Source organism: Dermacentor silvarum, chromosome 3, assembly GCF_013339745.2.
Source record: "Dermacentor silvarum isolate Dsil-2018 chromosome 3, BIME_Dsil_1.4, whole genome shotgun sequence".
Classification (NCBI taxonomy): domain Eukaryota; kingdom Metazoa; phylum Arthropoda; class Arachnida; order Ixodida; family Ixodidae; genus Dermacentor; species Dermacentor silvarum.
Genome location: NC_051156.1, coordinates 179584765 through 179608326, shown reverse-complemented (window position 1 = coordinate 179608326; position 23562 = coordinate 179584765). Strand labels below are relative to the sequence as shown.

General features: G+C 49.4%; 1 protein-coding gene across 1 annotated transcript in view; it reads right to left on the bottom strand.

Moving 5' to 3' along the window:
- Window positions 1-23562, bottom strand: part of LOC119445054 (mucin-2) — a 142183-nt gene that overhangs the window by 73917 nt on the left and 44704 nt on the right. Inside the window, 1 exon segment of the mRNA XM_049664854.1 lies at window positions 2175-2290. Coding sequence (XP_049520811.1) covers window positions 2175-2262 — 88 coding nt within the window. The 5' untranslated portion in view covers window positions 2263-2290.

The window sequence follows — 23562 nt, the reverse complement described above, 5'->3', positions numbered from 1 at the left end:
ATTTGCCACCACTGTACGTTGCACTAAGTCATGCCACCTTCCTGTCTGAAAGCTTACTGCAGAACCGTGAGCCGGGTAGTGCGTGATGTGGACACAAAGACGACGGTGTCTGCGATTTTCTTCTTCTCGAGGCACAGTTTACAAAGCAAGCTTTCCGAATGCACTACACGCGGGTAGACAAGTAACACGATGCAGGTTATTCCTGCCGCCAACTGCTGATCTTTCATGCCGACTCCATTGTTTCCGCCACGACGTCTTACTTCAGGTCCAGAGTTGGACTCGTCGAAAGGGAGCACCGGAACACGCTCTTCGCCTGGCCGCCTCGTTCACTGCCATTGTGACGCTCTTTAGTTGCTGCTCTCGGTCCCATCAGCTCACGTGTGCATGCACGAAGACCGGCAGATTAGGATTCAGGAAGCGAATTAGAGGAAAACAAAACCCACGGCTCTTCTTTGCATGTCTTCATTCGCTCCCACGGGTCCTGTCCGCCGTTTTGCAGTGTATATATTGTGCAACAGCGGAGGGGTAATGACTTGCGCACTCATGAGCTACTTCGCTGCAGAGTTAGTTCGTGTTCTTAGCGTTTTACTTGAAAAAATATCAACATATTTTCGCCTAGCCAGAAAGCTCGCGTCGTCTGTGTATGTGTGTGTGTGCGTGTGTGTACATAGCGTGTGAGCACTGGGCTACGCACACCGTATAACCTGAATGGCGCATGTGAACGTGCCAGCAGGCCGCCGCGAGACCAAGTGTGTGAGCATGCCTGCGGCATTGGCTACGGATGGGACGAAGAAAAAGATGGCCCACTGTCACGCACTGCGTGTCAACAGCAGAGCGAGGAGTCAAAAGAAGAAGAATGAGAAGAAATCGCGAGCGGGTGTCCCGCGCGCTCGCATCTAATGGTCCCGTGGAAGAAGGTTAGACGGTCGCTCGCTTCCCGCTTTTGCTTTTTAGCAATTTTTCTCTTTTCCTTTCCCGTCCCGCACCATTTGCGGTGGCGTCGCTCGACCTCAGCCGGCCTTGGGCGTCACGAAATGTTTTTTACGCGCGGCTCACGATACGTGTCTCTTGTCTCACAACGAGACCGCGGAAAAAAAAAAGTGTCGTGAAGGGGAAGCGTTGAGCAGGCGCTGGTGCCGTTGCCAAGCGCGAGCCTCCCACCTATACAGTATGGGGTCGCCTCACGAGTCTCCCCAGGTCAACACCTGCAGCTTCACTTTCTCTCCGTTCTGGATCCTTTACTTTGTTTTCTACTTACCGTGTCACTTTCTTAGGTCAGTGCGCGCAAAAGCCAGAGCTGGAACCGACGACCGCAGGTTGTCGCGCTGCCTCGGTAAAGTAAACGCCTACAACTTAATCGCCTTGCGTGTGCCCTCTGACGTCAGAGGCCGTTTGTGATCAGCCGGAAACCATTCGTTGTGCCAGGCGTCATTGATCGTACGAAGCGAGCTTAAGTTAACGCGGTGTCTCGGGCAACATTGATCCTTCACGTCGAGCATGCCCGGACTTCCGGTAACGCTGTGGTGCGCGGTGGACTTTCGCGTCGTCACCTGTGCTCTCCAGTTAATCTCTCTGCCGCGAAGTCTAAAAGCGGCAACCGCAAGAAACGTATTTCTAGGCGTATTTTGGGCGTAGATCTAGGCCTAACGTCTGCGCGTTCATTTCACGCCGCGCATCTACACCACTTTTGTCATGGATAAAACGCGTAACATAGTTGCATTCACAGTGGTAAGAAACAACTCGCTTTTTCGGCTGGGGTTATAGCGTTTTAACTGCGCAGTTTAAAGTAAAGGCCACACCAAATATACCGACTGGAATATACGTTTCGGGTGGTTGCCGCTTAGGGCAGTAGACGCGCCATAGTCAATCACCTTCACTGAAATTCTCAGCACATTGCTTCTCTATTAGGAAATAAATACCACACGCCCTGTGACAGCCTTATCAAGCGACCCCACACAATAATATGGAATTATACGATTTCTTACATCGGGCCAAATGCTATGAATATATATCGCACACGGTATTCATAGGATACATGTCGGTTTTGTTAATGGCATTCCATAGTTGCAATTCCTAACTGTATACTTGAACTAGCCATGTACGGTGATGCACGGGACACGCATAATGCACCAGTTAACATTCAGAGCGTTGGCAACTGGGGTCGAGTGACTCACCTGATAGGACTGTGGATAAACAAAAGGCAGATAGGAGGGCCACGCTGACCAGCAGCGTGGGCCCAGCTATGAGGTGCCGTAGCCCCATGGCCTGGCCTGGGGGGTCGCTTCGTCACCTGCGCACAAGAAGAAACAAATGTGTGAGACACGGCTTGCCTTCGGTTTAAGATGAAGCTTACACTAGGAGGGCACACAAAGCACTACGCGAACATGGAATCGCACCACCGAGGTAATCACATGGTGGGCGATTTGTAAGTCGAAGCTACTCGAGGAACTCGAAAGTTGCACTAAAGTTTTTTATGTTGCTTCATTCGCCCAATTACTAGCCAAGATGCTGCACGTTCGCGCACAGTTTAACTGCAAATGCATTGTACGTAAAGCTGACTGTTTGCAAATATCGCACTAAAGGCGAGAAAGCGTCCAGATGACAGTGTCGTTAAAAGGGACACTTTAAAACAAATCAATTCTTTGGAATTACTTGTCCTCGTCAGCTTCAAGGGTGATCATTATGGTAACATTTACACCATTTTCGCAATGTGCGAATTGTTATTCCTAGGTGAGTCCTGTTTCTGGGAGAAACAATTTTACCAATGTGGTTTTCATCGTCTTAAGAAATTACCTGCAGTAGCAGCAGATCACCCGGATTGTGCTTAATTAAACTATAGGGCAACGTTTAATTATGCGAGATTCCTGGTGTGATTTGTCACGCTTGTTAGTAACTATTATGCAGAAGCCGTGCTCTGACTCTGCCATTGCGCTATCCGGTCGCTCTTTATTTATTGGTCCTAAATATTACTTCCCTAGCTCTTTCAGCCGTGGCAGGAGAAATACCCGTTCAATTATAATGCTAAGCGATGAAAAAAAAAATCACGTTGAAGTCGTACTAAGCCCACTAAAAGTATCTTCACGGACGTGCTGCAGAAAACGCGATAGAGAGATACATTACAGCTGTAATCAGCTGAACCGCAACCCGGCTGCGTGCTGATAGCCTGCCTGCAATTCGCTTCAACGGTGGCTGTCAACAGCCATTTTTCTTCCCGAACCTCCTCTGACCTTTTTTCTTCTTTTTTTTTTTTGGGGGGGGGGGGGGGGGGGGGGGCGATTAGAAACCGGTACAAGGCCACAATGAGACTCGATGCGGCCCAACGTACGCCCAAGCACTCAGCCATCTTCTCGCCCGTCGCGCGCACCGACACCTCGCATCAGTCGCGAATGTCGCGGCGTTCTGCACGCGAGCCAAGCTTCCTCTCACAATAAATAACTTCGCGCACGCTTCACAAAAACGAACAAAAAAAAAAAAAGAAAACGCACGGCGATACGAAATGCTCGCTGTCCGGGTTAGCGCGGCGTGAATTATACATCGAGGATGTTTCTGCCACTCAGCTTGCTGCGTCGAAGTGTGGGTCTATGTACGATATACACGGGATGCGCGCCTGAGGCGCGCCGTTCACCTTCAAACGCTTCGCCTGGTGCTTACTCGTCCGAGGCAGTCACTCAGGTGAGAGCCTGAGCATACAACCCCTTCACTTCACCCCACTCACTATTCTTTAGGCCCGACATCACAGCTCATTTTCACATCGTGAACGTTCCTCGAACATAGCTCTTACAGGTTGCTAAATGAAAACGGGACATCGCAGCACATTGCGCTTGGAGTTGTCAACAGCATCTATCAACTCGAAAAATTCCATTTTCATTTTCAGCCATCTTATATTAGAAAAAAAAAAAAAGAAAACAGAAGGTAAAAAGTTTCCGATTCAAGACATAGCGAGTTTGGTGCCAAGGTTCTGCTTTATTATCAGAACTTTTTTCTTCTTTTCAAATGGACATTACGAAAGTTTCCGAAGCTGCTTAGATATTCCGGGTTTTTAGGTGCAATTGGTTACCTAGGGCCAACACTTTCCTCTTCCTCAACCAGCCGTGCAAGATATTTAAGCTTGTTTTGTTTGGAAAGCAAGGTATGTGTCCTTGGTGAGTGTTCTACCATGATATTGTCGTTAGTCCCTCCCTTTTTAAGCTTCTCAGACGTGTTTCTTTACGCAGACCCCGTTTTCTGCTATATTTTCATCGTAACCTTGGGAAAGTAGTTCTGTTCTCTTCTCGGATAGGCTTTCTGTACCGAGCATTCCCACTGTAAGAAAGAGTGGCACTGTTTTCCTGTTTCCTTGCAATAAAGTCAGCACTGTGGGGCAACCGAAAGTTAACACAACGATACCGTTTTGCGTACGCACTCGCGCTGTAAGAATCGAGCCTCACGAAGAAAAAAAAAAAAAGACAAAATACAAGTGTTACCATCGTATACTCGCGAGTTCGCTGAAGTTTCAAGCGCGGCACCCACATGGAACGTAATTCAAGCGTAGACTCCCGGTGTGTGGCGTCTATCAGCGTCGGCCTATACCTTTTTAGTGGCCTTGAGATGCATGTGCCGCGGCCGAAACGCGTACGGAAGGTTATCAGCCTTAATCGATAACCGTATGGAACGCGCGCCGGCCTGGATATCAGGGTGAGATCATCTATTGAAAGTGCAGGGTGGACGCGCCAGCGCTCATTTTACGTCGCTAGCCCAAAAAAGCCGCACTTATAGTTGTAACTGAGAAAGAGTCGATCCCCTCAGATCCTCACATAATTCGCGTTTCCAACGCATCTATAATAGTTGCATGCTCGTGAAGGTTCAGTGTGCCTTGCGTCTCCGTCGTCTCTGTCCTGGCGGCACGCACATATGCGGGCGCCTCCTCGCACCGTAACTCTCCCGGACACCGGAGGAGAGGGTTTGGCCGGCTATAAAGCATCGGTCGCTGAACCAGACCAGCTGGCATTGGAAGAAAGGCGCGCCTTGCCGACGTTGCTGGTGGCGGCGGCGGCGGCGGTGGCGGCGACGGCTGCAACGGCTACAGCCGCCGTGTGTAGTCCGGTGCTCTGTTATAAGCCTTGCTCTCCGCGGAAGACACTGCGAGCTAGGTGATGGCCGGCTGCCGTCTCTGCACTCTTTTTTCCCTGTATAACAACGCCGCCGACGCCTCGCAGCCCCGCCCCATCCGGAGCGACGAACCGAATGTGCTCCAGTGCTCTCGGCGGATCCTTGCTCTCTCTCTCTCTCCTCCTATGCAAGCATCACACGCTCGTTTTATACAAGTCAGTCGCCGCCGCACAGCGGGCAGCGTTCGGTTCATCGAGTAGTCTGGGAACTGGGCTCGCATCTTGCCGGCATTTTTTTTTTTTTAGGCACTCTCCTCTTTGTGGTTTCCTGTGCCCGCTCTATCTCTTCTTTCTCGTCTGCCAGAATTAAACGCGAGTTCGAGCTAAACAATTAATTAAAAGGGGCCGGCAATCTTTCCCACACTTTCTCTCTCGCTCTTTATCTCTGTCGCACTATTGCCTTGTTTTATTTCTTATCTCCGTTTTCACCTGTACCCCTGTCTTTCTTTCTCTCATCTGCTAGGCTTCTTAGTGATCGAGGTCGTTAATATCCCTGCGTTCCTTCTTTCTATCTCGGTGCCAGTTTCGGCGAGTTGATCAGGATCGTTAATATCCCCCTTGGCCGTCGTCCTTCTAGACGTACTTTCTCACCACGCGGCGGAAGAGCAATCCAAGTGTGAGCCTCTTATGTGAGAGACCTGCGTGGCCCGTTCGTGTGACTTCACTTCTTCTTGTACTTATTTCCGAAACCGGTATGCGGAACAGAGCGCGGAGGCGAAATTCCCTCTAACGAAACGCAATTGGACGAACGGACGGAGTCATGCAGCCGCCGATGATGCCCGGGCCGGGGTCGGGTGCCTTTAACTGCTTCTTTTGGGGAAGGGCGGGGTGGGGCGGGTGGGGGGGGGGAGGTGGCGGGAGGGGGAGGGGCGAAGAGGGGCCTCGTGAGAGTGACCACTTTCCGCCTCAATCTTCCGCTTCATCAGTCTGCCGCTGCTTCTTCGCTATAGCAGATTAGACGCAAACACACACGCGCACGCGCACACAAACGCACGCTCGTTTTCGTATATGCAGACACGCGTGCTCTCGCTCGTCCAGCGAGCCGGCTCGACGGACACTCATTTCGTGGTCTGGTGTCTTTCGGAGGGAGCGAAAAAGAGAAGGAGATAGTTTGGGTCGCGTTATAAAGCGCGAAGCGAAAGTTCTCCGAGATAGCTTCTCTCGTTCATCTACGCACGCGCAGTCTCTCTCGCGCACCATCGAGTGTGCAGCGGTAGTACGTTCCCGTTCGCGTGACTGGCTTTAAACACCGGGGCGATTACGCGGGCTATACATCACGCGAAAGGGGAACCGCGCGATAGGAAAATTGTTCGGCAACCGGCGCGGGGTCCCTTGCTCGAGAGCGCATGCACTGCATGCCGTCGCCTCCGCCGCTTGCTGCACGGGCTCTGCGTAGTACATATACGGCTTCGATGCGACGGCGACGCCTGATAAATGACGCTTAGGCGCTCCTCCATCCCATCCCGCGTGCCTCGCGGTGTTGGTAGTGGAAGTAGTAGTGGCGGTGTTTGGCGGTGGAGGCTGGCCGCGAGCTCTGTTTCACCGCATTGTTGACCGCTCTATGTGCGTGCGACCATACGCTCTCGCAAACGAACGCGAAAGCGAGAGTGCAGTGCACTGGGATCGTGGCAACCTGCTTCGTTTCCTCTTCTCGCGTTTTGTTTGTTTTCTCTTCCTTTCTTCCGCGTCGTTTCCTCTCCTGCTACAGCTCTCGCGTAACGATCGCAGAATGGAACGATGATTGGGGTTAATTGAACACCGCCTAATCAGCGGGAGAGAGGGGACGTCGTTGTACGACTGCCAATTTTGTTATACAAAACTATCAGGCCGGGTGCTCCGCGGCACTGCCTGCTGGGCACGAATATGCGTTCTTTAACCTGCGCGAGCAGGTTTCTTGACCTCTCCATCTGTTGAGCTGGCTCGTGCAGACGCGACTTCTAGGAGTGCCGGCCGCAACAGTAAGTGCTTCGTAGCCACTTATACAAGCACGAAGCGTGTACGAGTGGGCGTGCCCGGATGCATCACTGCCCTGGCCGAGCGCGTAAATTTAGCTGGCCCCCACCTAGAGCTGTTATTGAATGCTGTATCGATGCATACGAGAGCGCGTAGCTACGCAACCAGTTTGTTATGCGGGCACGAGGTTAATAAATCTGTAACGAGAGTTCTGTTCTACAGAACTCTAGTTACAGCTTCGTTTCGCAGCTCGACCTGAGAACGAAGCTCACAATGATTACCTCATCATTTAGGACACCGCCTTGTCTTCTTTTGTTTGTATGCCGCACGTTTCTTTTACGCTGACGTCAATGACTGTGTAAACGGAGTGAACAAAAAACCCCAAAAGGCACCTTTTGGGGTTTTACCAAGACATTTTAAACAACATACATAAATGCCTCGTCCTTGTCAGTGTGTGTTAGCGCAGTTAAAAAATTATACCATGCATGTCAACCAACTAGCCCAACTTGGAGCTCTAATACATAAATAAAGCGGGCCAGTCGACCGTTGTCGACAATGGCCGACAGTTTTTCTTTCTTTCTTTCTTTCTTTCTTTCTTTCTTTCTTTCTTTCTTTTAATTTCCTTTTGTTTCTTTTCAATAGGTTGTACGCTGGATCAGAACGAAGCATGTACTGCGTATTGCTGAGTACGAGTGAACTGTTGATCACGCGCTTGCAAGCATGAAAAAAGAGAGGGAGAGAGAGAGCAAAGTGTAACTTCATTCACGTGCTGCTAAATGTCTGGAAGACACGTGGCCTGACTCCACAATGTGAACAACGCATATGTGTAAAGTTCAAGCTCAAGAGCTACGCCACAGTTGGAACATGCAAGGTCAATTCCGCGTGCTTTCCATGCTATATATATATATATATATATATATATATATATATATATATATAGAGCCCCGGTATCAGCTCGCACGCCGTGCACGAATAGTGAGCAATGAGTCGTAGCCATCCAAGCCAATAGCAGTGTCGGTACTGGCAATGAACAGCATTTATGTATATACAAACGACGGGCCGCCACCCAGCGCGGTGGCACTGCGGGATTTCTTTCTTCAAGGCCAGCGCCTCCCGCAGAGCAAGGGGCGCACAGCCGCCTTCTCTTACATCACGTGAGACAGCCTTCGAAGTGCTAAGGTCATCGGGCCGAAAGTAATCACGGCGTATACAAGTAAAATGACTCGCAGTTTGCCCAACCTTCGAAGCACTGACAAAGATGGCTCGCGCTGTTCTGGAAACCAGCCTCGCGGAACCGGGCCCTCCTTTCTCATGGTTTCGTTTCGTTGTTTCGTACTGATCTACTCGACATATATAAAGAGCGACAGCGCTTGTTTGGCTGCACACATGTCATTGGTGCTTGGTACGCACGTACCAACATGTTTTGTCATCACTGACACACTCGTACTGTCAGGCCCACTTGCATCCACCGATGCTGTATACTGTCACCGAAAGTGGCATACTCAAGGCGCCCGGGGGTGTGACGAAAAGTGTGCTGTTTTCGACTCTTAGCAGTTACTGGGCGCATGTGTCGTAAACGCTCACGTGTTTCGATTGAAAAGATGCGCGCAGCACCCAACTCCGAAGCACACACGCCCATGTTCACCTAGCAGCTGTTGTCGACTCGTGATGGCGTACGAAAAAGGTATAGACTGCTCACCGACCGCCGTGGTACTTCATTAGGCACCGTGTACACGGCCACGCGTATGCCGACACGCATTGAACGAGCTACCGCATACGCCGTGACCACGGCTCCGGACGCATCCAAGTTAGTCAAGCGTCCGTAACAACTATCGCTGAGAAGGAAATGCACGCGACGCTCACGAAATAATCGAGCGCGAAGGAGAGCACGGCCGAAAGCGAATGGCGGTCGACGGTAGCCGCGCTTCTTTTCGCGCTGAGAGAAGGGGTCAGCGATCTCTTTCCGTCGTCTTCCTCCTCATCCTCCTGTGGGCCAGCAGGCGTCGTTGTCCGCTGGTTCGCTCGTACGCACGCACGCAGACACTCATCCCCCCCCACCCCTTCTCACAGTGAGCAAACCCATCCTTTGTCTTGAAACGGCAGGACTTGGCCGAAAGTCTTTGCTCGCCCATGCGAATCGAGAGGCGCCGGTCAGTGCACGTATGCGCATCTTCGCGCATAGCAGCCGGACGCACGCGCTCTGCGAGGCGGATCTCTCCTCTCCCTCTATGCGAGTGTACCACATGTACACACACGCGTGGTGCGCTTCGCTAAGTTTCACTCCATGCCCTGTTTGATGACGAGTAATTTTCTTGAGGCGGTTTTAGAAGTTGTGAGTTTCGAACGTAGCGGGGAGGCTCGCCGTGGGAATCATTTCATCGAGTCGTTGTGTTTGTAATTCATTTCGCATCCTATGTGCACTCGGCAAGGCAGCTTCGTTATCTGGACCTGTGCAGCCAAATAAACGAAGCCGTACCAGCAAAGGAGCGATCGTAAGCGCGGAGTATTTGCTGACTGCGTGAAGAAATATTTGCTCGTTCCTTATGTCGGGGGTATTCATCGCGAGGCATGCCGTTTAACTAAAACAGTGAGTGCAGTAATGCCTCGTTATTCACAAAGATTGACAGTAGAAACAACGACATAGCTCGCAGTAAGCTATTTTATAGCGCACTGTGAACTATACTTCCCGTTATGCAGCTTGACGGAAATAAATGTCTCCCATCTGCCCTAGGTAATTTTTTTTCTGTATTCTTTCTTTCTTTTCGTTTTTCGGAGCTTTGACACTACCCTGTGAATCGCTCCAACAGACAAAGTCGCAAACCGTCGAAGTTGCATTCTCCGTGCGCAACGTCAACAATGTCATTCACACTTAGTTTCCCGCACCCGGCCTAAGCTTGGCGAGGCGCACGACAAAGAATCGTGCGTCGAGTTGTCACCGCAAGGGTACAGAGCAGCAACCTAAAACAACGACGCCACTACAGCAAAAACAACGACACCAAAGAGACGCTTGCGCGAATCTTCCTCCTCCGTGATGTTTGCAGCTTCCCGTAGACAAGAAGGCGTCGAAGAAACAGAGCAAAGACGCGGTCGCTCGAGAGGCGAGGGGCTTTTCAACCCTGGACGGGCCCGCGAAGAGATCACTCCCTCAGCAGTCACGCGGCACTCTCACTTTTCTTGGTCTCGTCCTACCGGGGGCCTCTTTCTTTTTTTGATCTTTCTCTCTGCTTGAGGGACTTCTGAAATTGTTTCCTGACGAGCGGCTCGCATGCACCACTGATGGCCGTTTGTGCTGCAGTCTCTCCTCGGTGGAGAGGCGCCGGAGACAACGAGCGACCGTCCGGCGAGCACAGTACAGCGCGAGAAGACCATCCAGGAGGCGTACAGAAACTGGACGCATGCGTCGGGAAGGAACGGTGTGGATGACCTCTCGGAGAAATGGAAAAACGAAACAAAGCAGGGAGAAAGAGAGAAAAAAAAAAAGAATTGAAGGGCGGGGGGATACCTCGCAGACCTGGTAGAACCACTCTCTTACCGAAACTCTGGGTTTCGCGCTGTATTTGTTACCTTTGTCGGGTTGCCTTTTGTTTCAACTCGTCTTTCGTCCTCGGACCGGAACGCGATTTCTCTTCTTAGACACTTTGGGGCACTTTAGAGAATCACCCGCTTTGAAAGCAAGAGTGACAATGCAGTAGAGGGACGCGAGTCTTTGAGTATGTATGTTTATATATGGTTTTGTTAACGAGAATGGATGAACAGTGGTAGAACAAGGAACGTCGTTGGAGCCAACGTTCCGACAAGTGGCCTTCTCGAAACGTTGGCTTCAGAGACGTTCCCTGTTCTACTACTGTTCATAACTTCAAGCCTGCATCTCCCCGCGAAAATCTCTATTGTTTGGATAGTTAACGCAAATGTAGAGTTCTTCAAACACATTTGTTAATGGATGCGGGAATTCAAATATCAAGCATAGCATACCGCTGTCTGATGCGTCGACGATGACGTCGATTCTAAAGGCGCGCTTTCATTGCAAGTTTGGATTCAGAGTTCGTATTCAACGAACCAGTCGGTACGCTATTGTGTCAGTCCGTAGGGACAGACACCGACCAGTCGCGATAGCCAACCTAATTAATTAAGACATTAGCGAAGTCCAGCAGACTGATGACAAAATGTTTTTGCGAAAGAATATCTTTGTGAATTCCGTCTTTCACAGGCTCTGAAACACGGAGGACTGATTCTCCGCGACAACGCGACCAAGGATTCATTACTTACTAAGCAATGCTCGACACACTGCTGCACCCGACCTTAAAATTTGTTCCGTAACTTGAGACTCGAGAGCTGCGAGTTGTATTACCAAGGTTTCCAGCTCTCCAAGCAACATTATGGTTATCCGAGTGAAATTCACGAGGAATGAGGAAGAACCACCACATAAAAGCGATGCTTGTTCTCACCGGGGGCCATGGCGAGGACGAGCAATAAATGAAGAAAAAAAAAAAGCAGGAACTTATAAAGAGAAAAGAGAAAGAGAAATAAATAAAATGCGGCGTCAGAGATCGCCCGAGTCTTTCGAAATGAAGAAAAGCGAAAGTCCGACAACAGCCCCATCTCGCTATACAGCATTTCACGTATAAACGCACGCAGCTTGTCAGCTGGCAACCGCACTTCCCTCGCGGGCTTCGACTCCCTCCCCCGCCCGTGTCAGCTGACGAAACCCAACCGACGCGTTGCCGCCACAAGGGCGCCGATCTGTTGAGCACGTATCCCTGCTCTCATCGGCCCGGAATATAAGGTGGGACAATGATTATTGCTGGTTTCTGGTGAAGCTTGGTACGTGGCCGAAGCGAGGAGGAGGAGGAGGAGGAGGAGGAGGAGGAGGAGAGAAGTATTCAGGGTAAATATAAAGAAAAGTAAAAACAGGAATGTGCGCAGAACACACAGAGTATACGAAACTCGGCAGGCGGGTTCTCCAACAATTACGTAATTGCTGCGACGAAGACGACGACGACGAAGACATGCGCTGAGCGGACGGACGCGTTCCAACCTTCCTCCCCCTCCCGCTGCCTATCGTCGCCGCATTAAGTGTCCCCCCTTCCTTTGGCTGTCCTCCAGTGTCATGTTAAGTGCGGCATATAAACAGCCTGGCTCGCGCAAGCGCAAACAGGTTTCGAGCGCGGTTCATCGCTGTGACCGCGAGCGAACGCGCAACATACGCGAGCTCGCGGCGCGCAGATAGAATCTAGCGATCCCTTGATGCGCTTTACGCATGTATATCTGCACCATCGATCGGGCTCCGGTGGCAACAATTTATTAACTAGTATCAAAAGGGTTGGTTGCCTTCGTCACCTTGGAGGCAGCTAGATTGAGCCGTTATACAGGGAGGTCGCTCAATGCCGGGGAGACGCTATGGACTCGTTCGAGAGACTCATTAGTGGGTCAAGGTTAGCATACGTATAGCTGCCTTCTGTGGCGCTTTGAGTGACATTGCTTTGTAAAAGCTCTCCGACAGTCAGCTAAAGTAAAGCGCACGATGGTAATTAATTCTGATTTTGCGTCCGTAAAATGTCCGAGCGACTCAGTATTCTGTGGCAACGGGAAGAGTAAAGTAGCATAATTAAATTGATCATATTAGGGTCTAGCTTTATTGATAAAATACGAACATGAAAGAAAGGATCCAAATTGGCTTCAGGAGGTTGTAGTGGATAGACACACGATCCAAACATTAAAAAGTACAATTAGACTAAATCTTCTTCTTACATAATACCATGTTAGATTGCAATCCACAAATGATGAGTGATCGTTGCTACAAAACGAATTTGGTGTTCTTTCTCACATTGCTGACGACTTTCCGACCACAGAAATTATCCGAAAAAAAAAATCTTCTCACGTGGGGCAATCGGAAGAAAATAGAGGTGCCTCTTCTGAGTAAGGTTTAATTTTCGGTTATCGAATAGAAGACAGCTGAGCTTGCACACCATGTTAGAAGATCACCTGTCATTACTACCTGGCAGGCAGCCCCTTCCTTATAGTACACATTGTGGTACCATACTTCTAAACAACTTGGAAGGCTTGGTAGCAGACGCTGCTAAGGCACTACGCAACTCCCGACGCATTATGACTTTCACGTGATCGGAATGGCTGCGTCATTAGTCATCTGGCTAACGAAAGCACGAGAGGTATAGAAAGAAGTCCAGCATACGCATTCGCTCTTATCTTCTTTCCCACACTCCGCACAATGAATACCCGTTTCAGTGGAGCATATAAGCCTACGCCACCGCGTTACTTCACTTTACCGTATACGCGACCGCGCTTGAAAAAAAAAAAACGACGTGTTTGCCAGCGCACGCCTCTTGTGTATCTGGATGCAGGAAGCAGAAATGCCGGCAGCCGACGCGTCGCCGGAGGCATAATTGCATCGCCTCGCAGCGTCCTTGGAGGTCGAGCATGCGTCGCCTTCACCCCAGCCCTTTGTTTTGCCGGCGGGTTAAAGACAAGAGGGGGTGGAAAGCGCTCGGCGATGGTGTCATCAGTTCCAGCCACTCGCGTTCCCTTTGCCTCTGTTTAAAACGAACAAGAGAAATGTGGGAAAGCCCTATGTGGAGACGCCCGCTTCACGTTAGAGGATGTCTCGTTTATGCTGTCTCTTTCGTTTTGTCGCTGTAACTCTCGCGGGGTCTTTCGGCTTTCGATACGCGTGACGACCATTCTATCCATTCGCCGTGCCAAAAACTACAATCGCCGTATCGTGAGGTCTTACTTTTCCATTCACATCCATCTTCTTTCTCTACTCGTGGTCTAGTCAAATCCAAGCGTGTTTCGTTAACGCATTTCTATTTCTCAATGAAGATGAATAAAATACTAAGGGTTAAAAATAAGAAAATCTAATCACCGTGAGGGAGTGGAGAGGGAGGCAGAACTATAGCTACGCTGGATGTCAACACGCGCGTGAGAAGCTTTAATGAGCTAATTGACTACTTGAAAGCACTACTTCAGTTTATAGTTATTAATGCGTGAAGTGTAAGCGTTAATCGTTGGGAAGCCGGTTGAAGTTCATGAATGTCCATCTACAACAACGCCTCAGACACAGTGCCACTTGCAACATAATGGCCAAACAACCAATCATCGTACAACGAAATACAGTAATCAAAAGCGGGAACATAGTGTTTAAAGACAACATTACCTGGAACGACAGCCTGTTCTAAGGATGTGCGGTATGTGCAGCACGCATTGCTTTGAAACGAGTATCACGTTGCCGTAAGCGATAGCTAATGTTTAGAGGTGCGGTTACGTTAATGATGATGCTACATAACCATGACTTTCGTTTAATGATAGTTTAAAGACATTTGTTGAAAAACGATTTGACGAAGGAAATATACTGGAACGATTCAGGCGAAGACATATAGTGCGATTACACGAGGCTTTACAGTGTCACAGTAGGTTGCTTCTGTTCAAGATAGTTGCAATAACGAGTAGCAAACCTGCTGGTGCATAAGGGCAAACTAAAACAAAAAAGTTTCCCCCCCTTTTTTTTTTTTGAATTGGTAGTTCAGCGTTAAGAAACGAGGAAAACACACGAGACTAGTGTGCTTGCGAGTGGCAATAACACATGCACACACGTATACAAGCACGCAGAAATTCCCGACATATTTTTCCTTTGACATCGCCTGGCGCGAGCACTTTAGTTGGTAACCCCATGGAACAGCTTTCAAGCCGAGCCTATAAAGCTTAGTGGTTGCGCGCCAAAAAGTGGACGCGCCAACTCCGGACGATATCGCGCGGGAGATACATTTTAAATATACGTCCTATGCAGCAACAACTCTACTTGGGCGAGTTGGTTCATCTTAAAGGTATATTAAATTAGCGCGACGGGACGAGGAAAAAAAACACAACACAGCGCCAGTCCCATTCTGTGTATTCTTGTCTCATTGCGCTGCTTCAATTGAACGTCCCACGTAGTTAACACTACGTCCATCTTCCTATTCCTGTGCTGGTTTCATAAAGTTGGTCTCTCGATATCATTCGAAACTGCCAAAAGGTTCCGCCGCAATACCGGTAATATTCGTGCTGAATTTATTGGCCACTCATGCTGGCTGAGCCTTATAGGAACACAACGTCGATCCTACCTATCGAACAACAGTAAGCCGTAGTGCGTTTTGAAGCGAAGTTATCTTTGCAAACCCTCCCGGACTTTTCTGTCCCAGGCTGCTGAGTGTTGCTGCTGTCTCGACGCGTATAGCTCAAACTTAAAAAAAAAAGAGAGAAATTAATTACGGGCCCAAAGGTGGGATCGAACCTAGGTCGTCATCGCAGCAGCGCAATGCTCTAATCATTACGCCGCAATCATACACATTCTGTATAAACATTCTTTTGTAAATCAGTATTGACACGAACAAACTGATTCTGAATCGCACGTATACTTCTATCGTGGCCAATGCCAACTAGCTCTTTGAGATGATCGCTGCGAGTGTCGCATTGCGTAGCGCAGGTGTGCGATTGCGCATGCGCGCGCGCGCCAGTTTACGTCAGAGACGCAGGAATGAAATGGGCAAATTTATATAGCATTTCATTAACCGCTTCACGAAAGCTTCGCTTCACACAGATTCCAAGATGTGCATTAAATTATTTTTAATCGTACTTTCGTACTTTGATTTTCAACAACAGGTTTCTCCGGCGACAGCAGTCGCTGCCAATCTGCTTCCGCGAATTGACGTCGCTGTGCGAGCATGTGAACCGCCCTGATGGGGCGTTCCGGGCGGAACTGTCGGGTGCGCGCGCTGCGGCGGCGGCGGCGGCGGATCGGAAGCACAGGCACGAGCGTGCGCGCGCAGGATAGTCACTCCAAGGACGCGTCCTTGGGGCGGCCGGCGCGTTTTCCATTTCTTCGGCCTTCCAGCGACGGACGCCGGTCAACCAATGACCGCCGGCCAGACGGGCTGCGTCACTCGTGACGTATGCGTGTGCGGCGCGCGTGCCGGACGTGCAAGGCTTGTATGAAAAAGACAGGCCCGTGGCTCACGACGCCCCCGTCGTGACGCATCATGCATGCCTGCAGCCACGGGCAGTGTCGACCATGTACACACAGGAATTTCTTGTTTCCTTTCTGTCTTTTTTTTTTTTTTTTGCTTCTGCGCATCGCGATTGCGCATCCGTGTGCAAAGACTGGAAGCTTGCGGCGGATAAGAAACACGATGATCTTGCACGCGCGTTATTTGTTTTATTCCCGAAGAGTGTTTCGTTATTTCCCCACAGTTCTGGGTTTAACAACATGGAATTTCAAGGCGTTTCCAGTTAGTCATAAATGATCAGAGCAAGGAAGCCCCTCAAGAGCTCTTCTCCACGCAACTCCACTGCCATGACTAAGTGACCGTGCTTTCCCTCAAGACAGATGCGAGACAGAAAAGTCGGCTCGTATCCACCCCCCCCCCCCCCAAAAAAAAAAAAAAAAAGAAAGAAAGAAAGAAAGAAAAATCATGCAGAAACGTCTCTAGGAGTTGTACAAGCATGCGTAAACCATTGTGCCACCTGCTCATCTCCGCGCAGTCCGGCGTTATTATCAATGTTATGAAACTTGATCCGACCAGTGTAAACCCTTATCAACTCTCATCGGTCGTTATCAACCTTATCGAACATGATCCGACCCTTATCAACTCTTATCGGTCCTTATCAACCTTAGAGTCCAGCGATGTTGTTGCAAAATCACCACCACAATTGCTGAGGGGGTTATGCAATGCTTTATTGATGGTTCGTATGCTTGTTTTGAGCTTGTTCTTTATTGAAACGTATGCTGTTCTGTGTGCTGGATGGATGATTTCAATGAATGTATGTACTGTTCGCTTCACTTTGCTGAGCGCTTGTAGCATCTGCCTTACGTGGGTATGAGCCACTGCATTTTTTGCTTGCTAACGGGGGTATGAGCCATTGCATTCGTCTTACGTGGTGATCGGACAGGTTTCCTCGTTGGGTAGGCATATTTAAAAATGTTCTTGCGCTAGAGATGTTCGTAAGAACAGCTGCCAGGCTATCGCGTTGTTTAGCATCTTACAAGCGAAAGCAACCGAGACCATTGGCAAAGAGCACTTACAATCGAAAAGCTTTGGTGAAATCTGCGTATTACTCGCCCGTTATTACTTAGCGTGTAAGCCACAGCTTCTAAGCAAGATCCGGCATCTCAGTTGCGGGGAAAAGCCTGCTTGCAGGGTTTTACCCATTGACACTTTTCTTTCTGGGATTATTGGAACTGATTTGGAATTACCTTCGATCCTTGGCGTCTATCTATATGTTGAAATTCGCTAGTTTTGGGATGAGCTTTTTCATTTCGCCGATTCCACATGTGATGAATCGACCCGTGCTCATACATTTTGAGGTGTCTGGTTTCAGAAGTCATTTTACATACTGTTGCTTATTGACATCTCAAACGGGGTTCAACGTCACGAACGAGGCTAACGCTCGTAAATTTCTTTTCATAAAAAATAATAATATAGAGTTACTTGGAGCCGAGATTACAGCTTATTGTGTGAATCACGAATTTCCACAGGTCCTTATAGCATTAGTGCGTTTGACGCATATAACAACTTGTACAAAACCTTTTAAGCTTCTGTTTTCATCTAGCTCGTCGGTAATAACCAACAACCCGAAGCTAGACGTGAAAGTAGTTATAAATGGAAAACGTATCCTATTTATTACTAGGAAAGGTAGCGGAAATCAGTTTGCTGTCATATAGTGAAGTGTCCTTGAATGACTTTCATTTATATCTCAAGATTAATGAAAAATGATAGAGAGACTCATATAAGAATGCAGGTAAGAAGAATCAGTTGAGAATGAAGGAAGAGTCAAGAATAAGCCACGCTCCTCTCTCACCCTGGTACAAAGACTTTCTGGAAAAATGAAACCTACGAACGGTTGGCTGCCTGCTTTCGTACTATACCACTAAACGGTACACACCGATCGTCCGTTCCTTCGAATCTTCAGGGGTGTAACCGTACGCTCGCCGAAGTCTCAAGGAAACACGCAGCAAAAAAAAAAAAAAAAAAGGGCGCGATAAAAATTCCGGGAAAGTCCGTTCCGTGGAGTCAAGAAGACAAGCAGTAACGAAAAAAGTTTGTGCGCCGGACAGATGCAGCAGCGTCCATTTCACCACCTCGCTTGTCTTTGCCGCTGAATCATCGTCCTTGCCTTTTGGCGGACGGAACCTATGCTGCGCCGCAGACAGCCCGAACAGTTTCTTTTTTTTCTTCTGTAATTAGGCATTCTGCCTTGGCCACATGGACACGGGGCTCCACGCAGACGCGCACACTTTCACTTTTCGACGCGGTTGGTTCCGCGAACGCTCATTGCCGCCTCAGGGAATGAATGTGGGATGGAACATTTTCCTCCGTCTCGTCTTGCGTGTATGGCCACTGGTACTATTCTTTCCTTTTTCTCTATTTCTTTTTTCTTTTGAAATCTCTTTTGTGTTTTTTTTTTTCGCCTGACTCCTAATGTTATACGCAAGTCCGCTTAGTCTGATTCGGCTAGGAAACAAGAAAAAAGGCTCACATACAAAAGCAGCAATCTTGGCACGCAGGGTTGAATGCGTCATACCCGTGGCTGCTGCTCTGCGCGCGTGAATGGCCCGGCTTCGCGCATCCTTTATTTCGCGTTAATTGGCTCGCGTCTACGAGCTACCGCCGGTTTTGCCTGGCGGGGCAACGTGGTGGGTTCGGTGCGCTAAGGTAAAGCGTGGAGTGGCGGCGACGCCTTGATTAACGTCTACGTGTAAAGCGCTCCCGTATATTATGCCTGTGGGGTGAGTTCTTTCGTCACTCTGGAAAGTGAGAGGTTTCCCAATCGGGTGATTCAACATTCTATACCTCCGTGAAAAAAAAAGCCCCCGACGTGAATTTCTGTGGCAGAACGTGCTGTCCTTATTATTTATTTTTTTTTTCGTGCTCGCCACTTTGTGATACTCGCCTGCGCAATAGAGGTTCGCCCCCACCCGCTCACAAAGGGAGAGTGGAGTTTGGCAACGTGTAATTGATCTTGCCTTCGGACTCGATCATCTTGCGTGCTGGGCGATATGCCCCGCCACAAGCCAGACAGCATTTCGGGCACGATAATCGGAGTAACGTAACGATACATAGGAGCGTGCAAGCATGGCGTTAGCAATTTTACAACTTTTGCGTGTGATTATGTATGAGTTGTGTATCCGCCTCCTGACTGCGCATGTGCTTCGCTTCCTGGAAACCTTTTCATTAAACTTCAATTGTAAAGTGAGCGCCTGTCCTGTGCACTTCGTATCTTCCCGCACACAATTCCGCTCAACGGAACTACAAGCATACCCAAGCTAATTGTGCCCGTTGCCTCTCCTCCACATTACCAAAGTCATAAAAGTTGTGTTTGCCACAAGAGAACATAGCTGTCTGGCATTGAAATCCCGACTTTAGAAACTGTCACCAACCCGGGCACTTAGCGGGACTGCGCCGATTAACAAGACTGGTGCCAATTACAGGCACTCTATAGTCACGCTGATGTAAACAGCACCGTTATGTTTTTACCTCCCTCCACCGTTATGTTTTACCTGTCTCCCTCGAGCTACAAGCTCGAGGGAGACAGCCAGCGAAGGAATGAGATGGAGTTTAGTGAAGTAGCCTCACGTCAAGTTTGCTACGCTGCACTGCAGAAGAAAATAAAGGCATGGAAATAGCTAAACAACGAAGGGAGTGGAAGAGGACTAACTGACTACACCTGCCGAAGTACACGTCCAGTCTATGAACCTCAACAGAGACCTGTCAAGTTGAGGAACTGCGAAACATTCGCACTAAACTCTGGGCCAGTGACGCACATTAATATGGTTCAAGAATCTTTGTCACCGTAAGAGGTCGTGAGTCGAGCCCGGTTTAATGCTGTCTGGAAGGGAGGCATTGAACGTCATAAGCTTGCACAACGAGAGAGAAATGAGAAAGGAAATACGAGATGTTCGACAAGAATAGATGTCTGGTTGGCTGCCCTGTAATGGACTCCTAGGAAAAGTAAAGATGAGAAATAAAGGGATATGCAGTACTCTCTGCACACAAACAAGAGTCGCAAATACGTGTGTTACCAATTCCAATAAGGAACAAATTCGCAAATGTGATCCGGGAGAGTGGGGCATAATATCCTTCGCCTCCTATCACGTTAAGGTGGGTGAGTGAGTGAGTGAGTGAGTGAGTGAGTGAGTGAGTGAGTGAGTGAGTGAGTGAGTGAGTGAGTGAGTGAGTGAGTGAGTGAGTGAGTGAGTGAGTGAGTGAGTGAGTGAGTTCCTCGCTCGCTCGCTCGCTCACTCTTACTTTGAAGAGATTGCCTGTCACATCTTGCATTCAGCTCAGTTCAGAAACGCGTCATTTCAGCTTTTGCCCTTTTCTGCAGCCTTAAAATTCGACCAACAACCGCCAAAGTCCCTCAAAGTCGCTTATAGATTCGCCACATGCAGCATAAAAAAAAAAAAGCGGCACGCGAGAGATCATTACCGCTAACAAGGCTTCAAAAAACCAGTGTGCGCCTCTTCTCATCTGTATGAGGCACGTAGTATACCTTCGTTCACCTCTCTCAGCCCCCACACACTGCAAACCTCGCGTGTGTATTCGAGATCGTACACGCAATCCGTACGCCACATCGCAGCGGGGCGCGCAACGCGCGGTGCTGTGCGAGTGCGCGCCGTTGTCGATCGGCGGCGCGTGCGTACGGCACCACCCGCTGTGACTCGAATCCGTTGGGCACGATCGACGTTACACGGCGAATACGGCGAACACTACACGGGCCGCGCAGAAGAGAATGATGACGTCTCGCGTGCGCGCCGATGCGCATTGAGGTGGAAACAACTGTGGGACAAGCGTCTTGTAGAGTGTCACGAAAACTGTGTTTCATTTGCTGCAGCAACGTGCTTGCGCTTGTAAGCTATAACCACGGTGTAAGATATATACTATCTTACACCGTGGCTATAACCCACTAGCGACACCAGGTGGAAAAAGAAAAATGATTAAATCTAGAGGCGTAGATTTTGCAGGGATATCCTTCAGTAGGCACTGCAACCGTAAGAAAAAAAAAAGGAAATATGGCCACTTACATAATTTTTGGTAGGGTAGTCAGAACGCATAACTACTTATTTTTTCTTCACTTTAATACTCGAATCAAAAGCGAATTATTATTGAGAGGCCGCTAAAAAGATTAAGTCAGACGTTGGAAATCTGACTGACATACGAATTCTGACAAACGGTATCTTCGCATACAATGTCGCGGATGCCTTAACTGTCAAACGTGATATTAGGCCAACATCTTTTAGTGAAACGGATGCAAATCTGCACTGAGCTCACTGCCAGTTCCCCGAGTGATGTTTTACCTGTACAGTCACCGTCATACCTAAACCGAACACACCTTAAGCGCTTTCCTGCTTCTGGTAAGGGTGCCTTATGAATGTCATATCATGATGCGGCGTCCTTCAAAAAAATTCGATATTTGATCCTTGTAGCCCGTGTTCGTTGAAGTTAAGCCGCTATGCAGGTGTGTTCATCGTTCGGGTTAAGTCTGACGGCGGCTGTACGCCCACACACCACACGTTCACTACGAAAGAGTTCCGGCATGGTGTGAACACATCCTAAAATGGTTCGCTTCGGCAGCAGACTAACGTGCCGCTGACGTAACGCCGCTGGCGCGGAAACGTCGGTGAAGCTCTTGACGAACGCATCTACCGTCACTCGTTTGTCAACACAACGAGCGCTTTCACGCTTTCGTATGCACTCGTTCTCGGCCACGCGTCGCGGTCGGCATACGAATGCTTACTCATATAGTATAGTACCGCATTTTTTTTCTCTCTCTCTCTAATCTGAGGCGCACTATGCAACCACGTTGTCGCGAATGCTTCCTGTTCGTGTCGCGTCGTCGCAACGCTCCGGCTAAGCTCGACCGAGAGAGAGGGGGAAATTAAGATCCGCAAAAAGAGCCGCTCATCCCTTGGCCCCGTCCCAGAATGCCCAGGGACACGCGCGGTCTCACACATAAGCAACATAGGCGCGCTCGCACGCGAAGAAACGAGCGTATGCGAGTCGCGAGATTGTGCGTATAACGCGCATACTCTCTCGTGGAGAGCCATGCTGGCTACACGTGGATTGCTCGTTGTGCCACGCAGGGGCAGCCACCGCTGCCGCTGCAGTTTTCCGGGAACGTTGTAAACATGGCGCCGGCATTGGTTCAGTAGCGTTAGCAGGACGTCTCGGAAAGTAGTCGACGCCCGGATGTCACTGACGTCTCTGACGTCACGACGGGCAGTGTATTCCACCGAGTCGAGTTCTTGGGACGTTTCTCGCAAAGTTCACGTATGGGCTTGCTTGGATGTACGCGCGTTTCTTAGACGTGTGTCAATCTTTCTTGTTGCAATACGATGATCATCTATTTGTATTGCGAACGAAGCGTATACTACGCTTGTGAGGTTTAGTTCTACGCGGCGTGCCTTTGTCGCGCCTGTCGTGTACAAGATGTGCAATCGACCATGTTGTTCTGAATGCACTTGTGTTCGTCAGGTGACCGATCCGAAGCAGCATTTGGTTCGGCCGATCGTTCGGAGGTAGACCGGTTGGCGACTGGAACTTCTAATGGCTTCCATTCTGCCCCGGCAAGCAGTTAGACACACGCGGACAATAGCGAGACAGCCTATAGGCAGAGAGGCGCCTGCTGACAGTGCTTTCCGACGTCACACCCTTCGTACAAAGTTACGGCTGCTATACACCTTTGGCAAAATTCGCATATATAATACACAGCTCGTTCTTACGAAGGTGGCGCGGACAGCATCGGAGAAGGAAATTTCGTAACAGGAAGCGAAGAGGTTAATAAAAGTCCGCGAAATGCAAATGAAGGATGATTATGGCGTAAAACAAGGAGGGGCGCGAGAAAGAAGCTATACGGTGGTGGTCGGTGGCGCATCCAGGGCTGCACCTGCCGCGAAATAAAACTACCGCGGATTTTTGCGGCGAGCGCTGCTTGGCGAGAGCATGAAACCGTGCCAAGGAAGCGCTAAAACGAATGGGGCGCCAATTTGTGTTGCGTTGTTTCGCTGGTTCCTCGGCGGCCGACGCCGGCGTGGTGGCTAGCCCCGAGCAGAGTAATCCGTCAACGCAAAGCCGAAGGCTTTCCTTAAGTAACTGAAAATAAACGTTCCTCATTCTTTCTGTTTTCTTTCTCCATCTCACATGAGCACGGCGGCTATCGCGAAACTTTTTATGTCCTTGAGCGGATACCCTCCTCTTTTGCCTCGTCCGGTGTGGTCGCCCTTTAGAGCGGGCTATTGTCTCGATCTGCCGGTCGTTTTGGAGGAGGGCGTCACGTTCTTCTCCCTTATATAATATTACGTCATCTCTGTTTTTAACGGAGAAATCGTGCGCATACACTGTTTTACATAACCGGCCCGTGTCGTATAAGCTGCGCCTCTTCATTCTATACAGTTCATGCGTACGACTGAAAACGA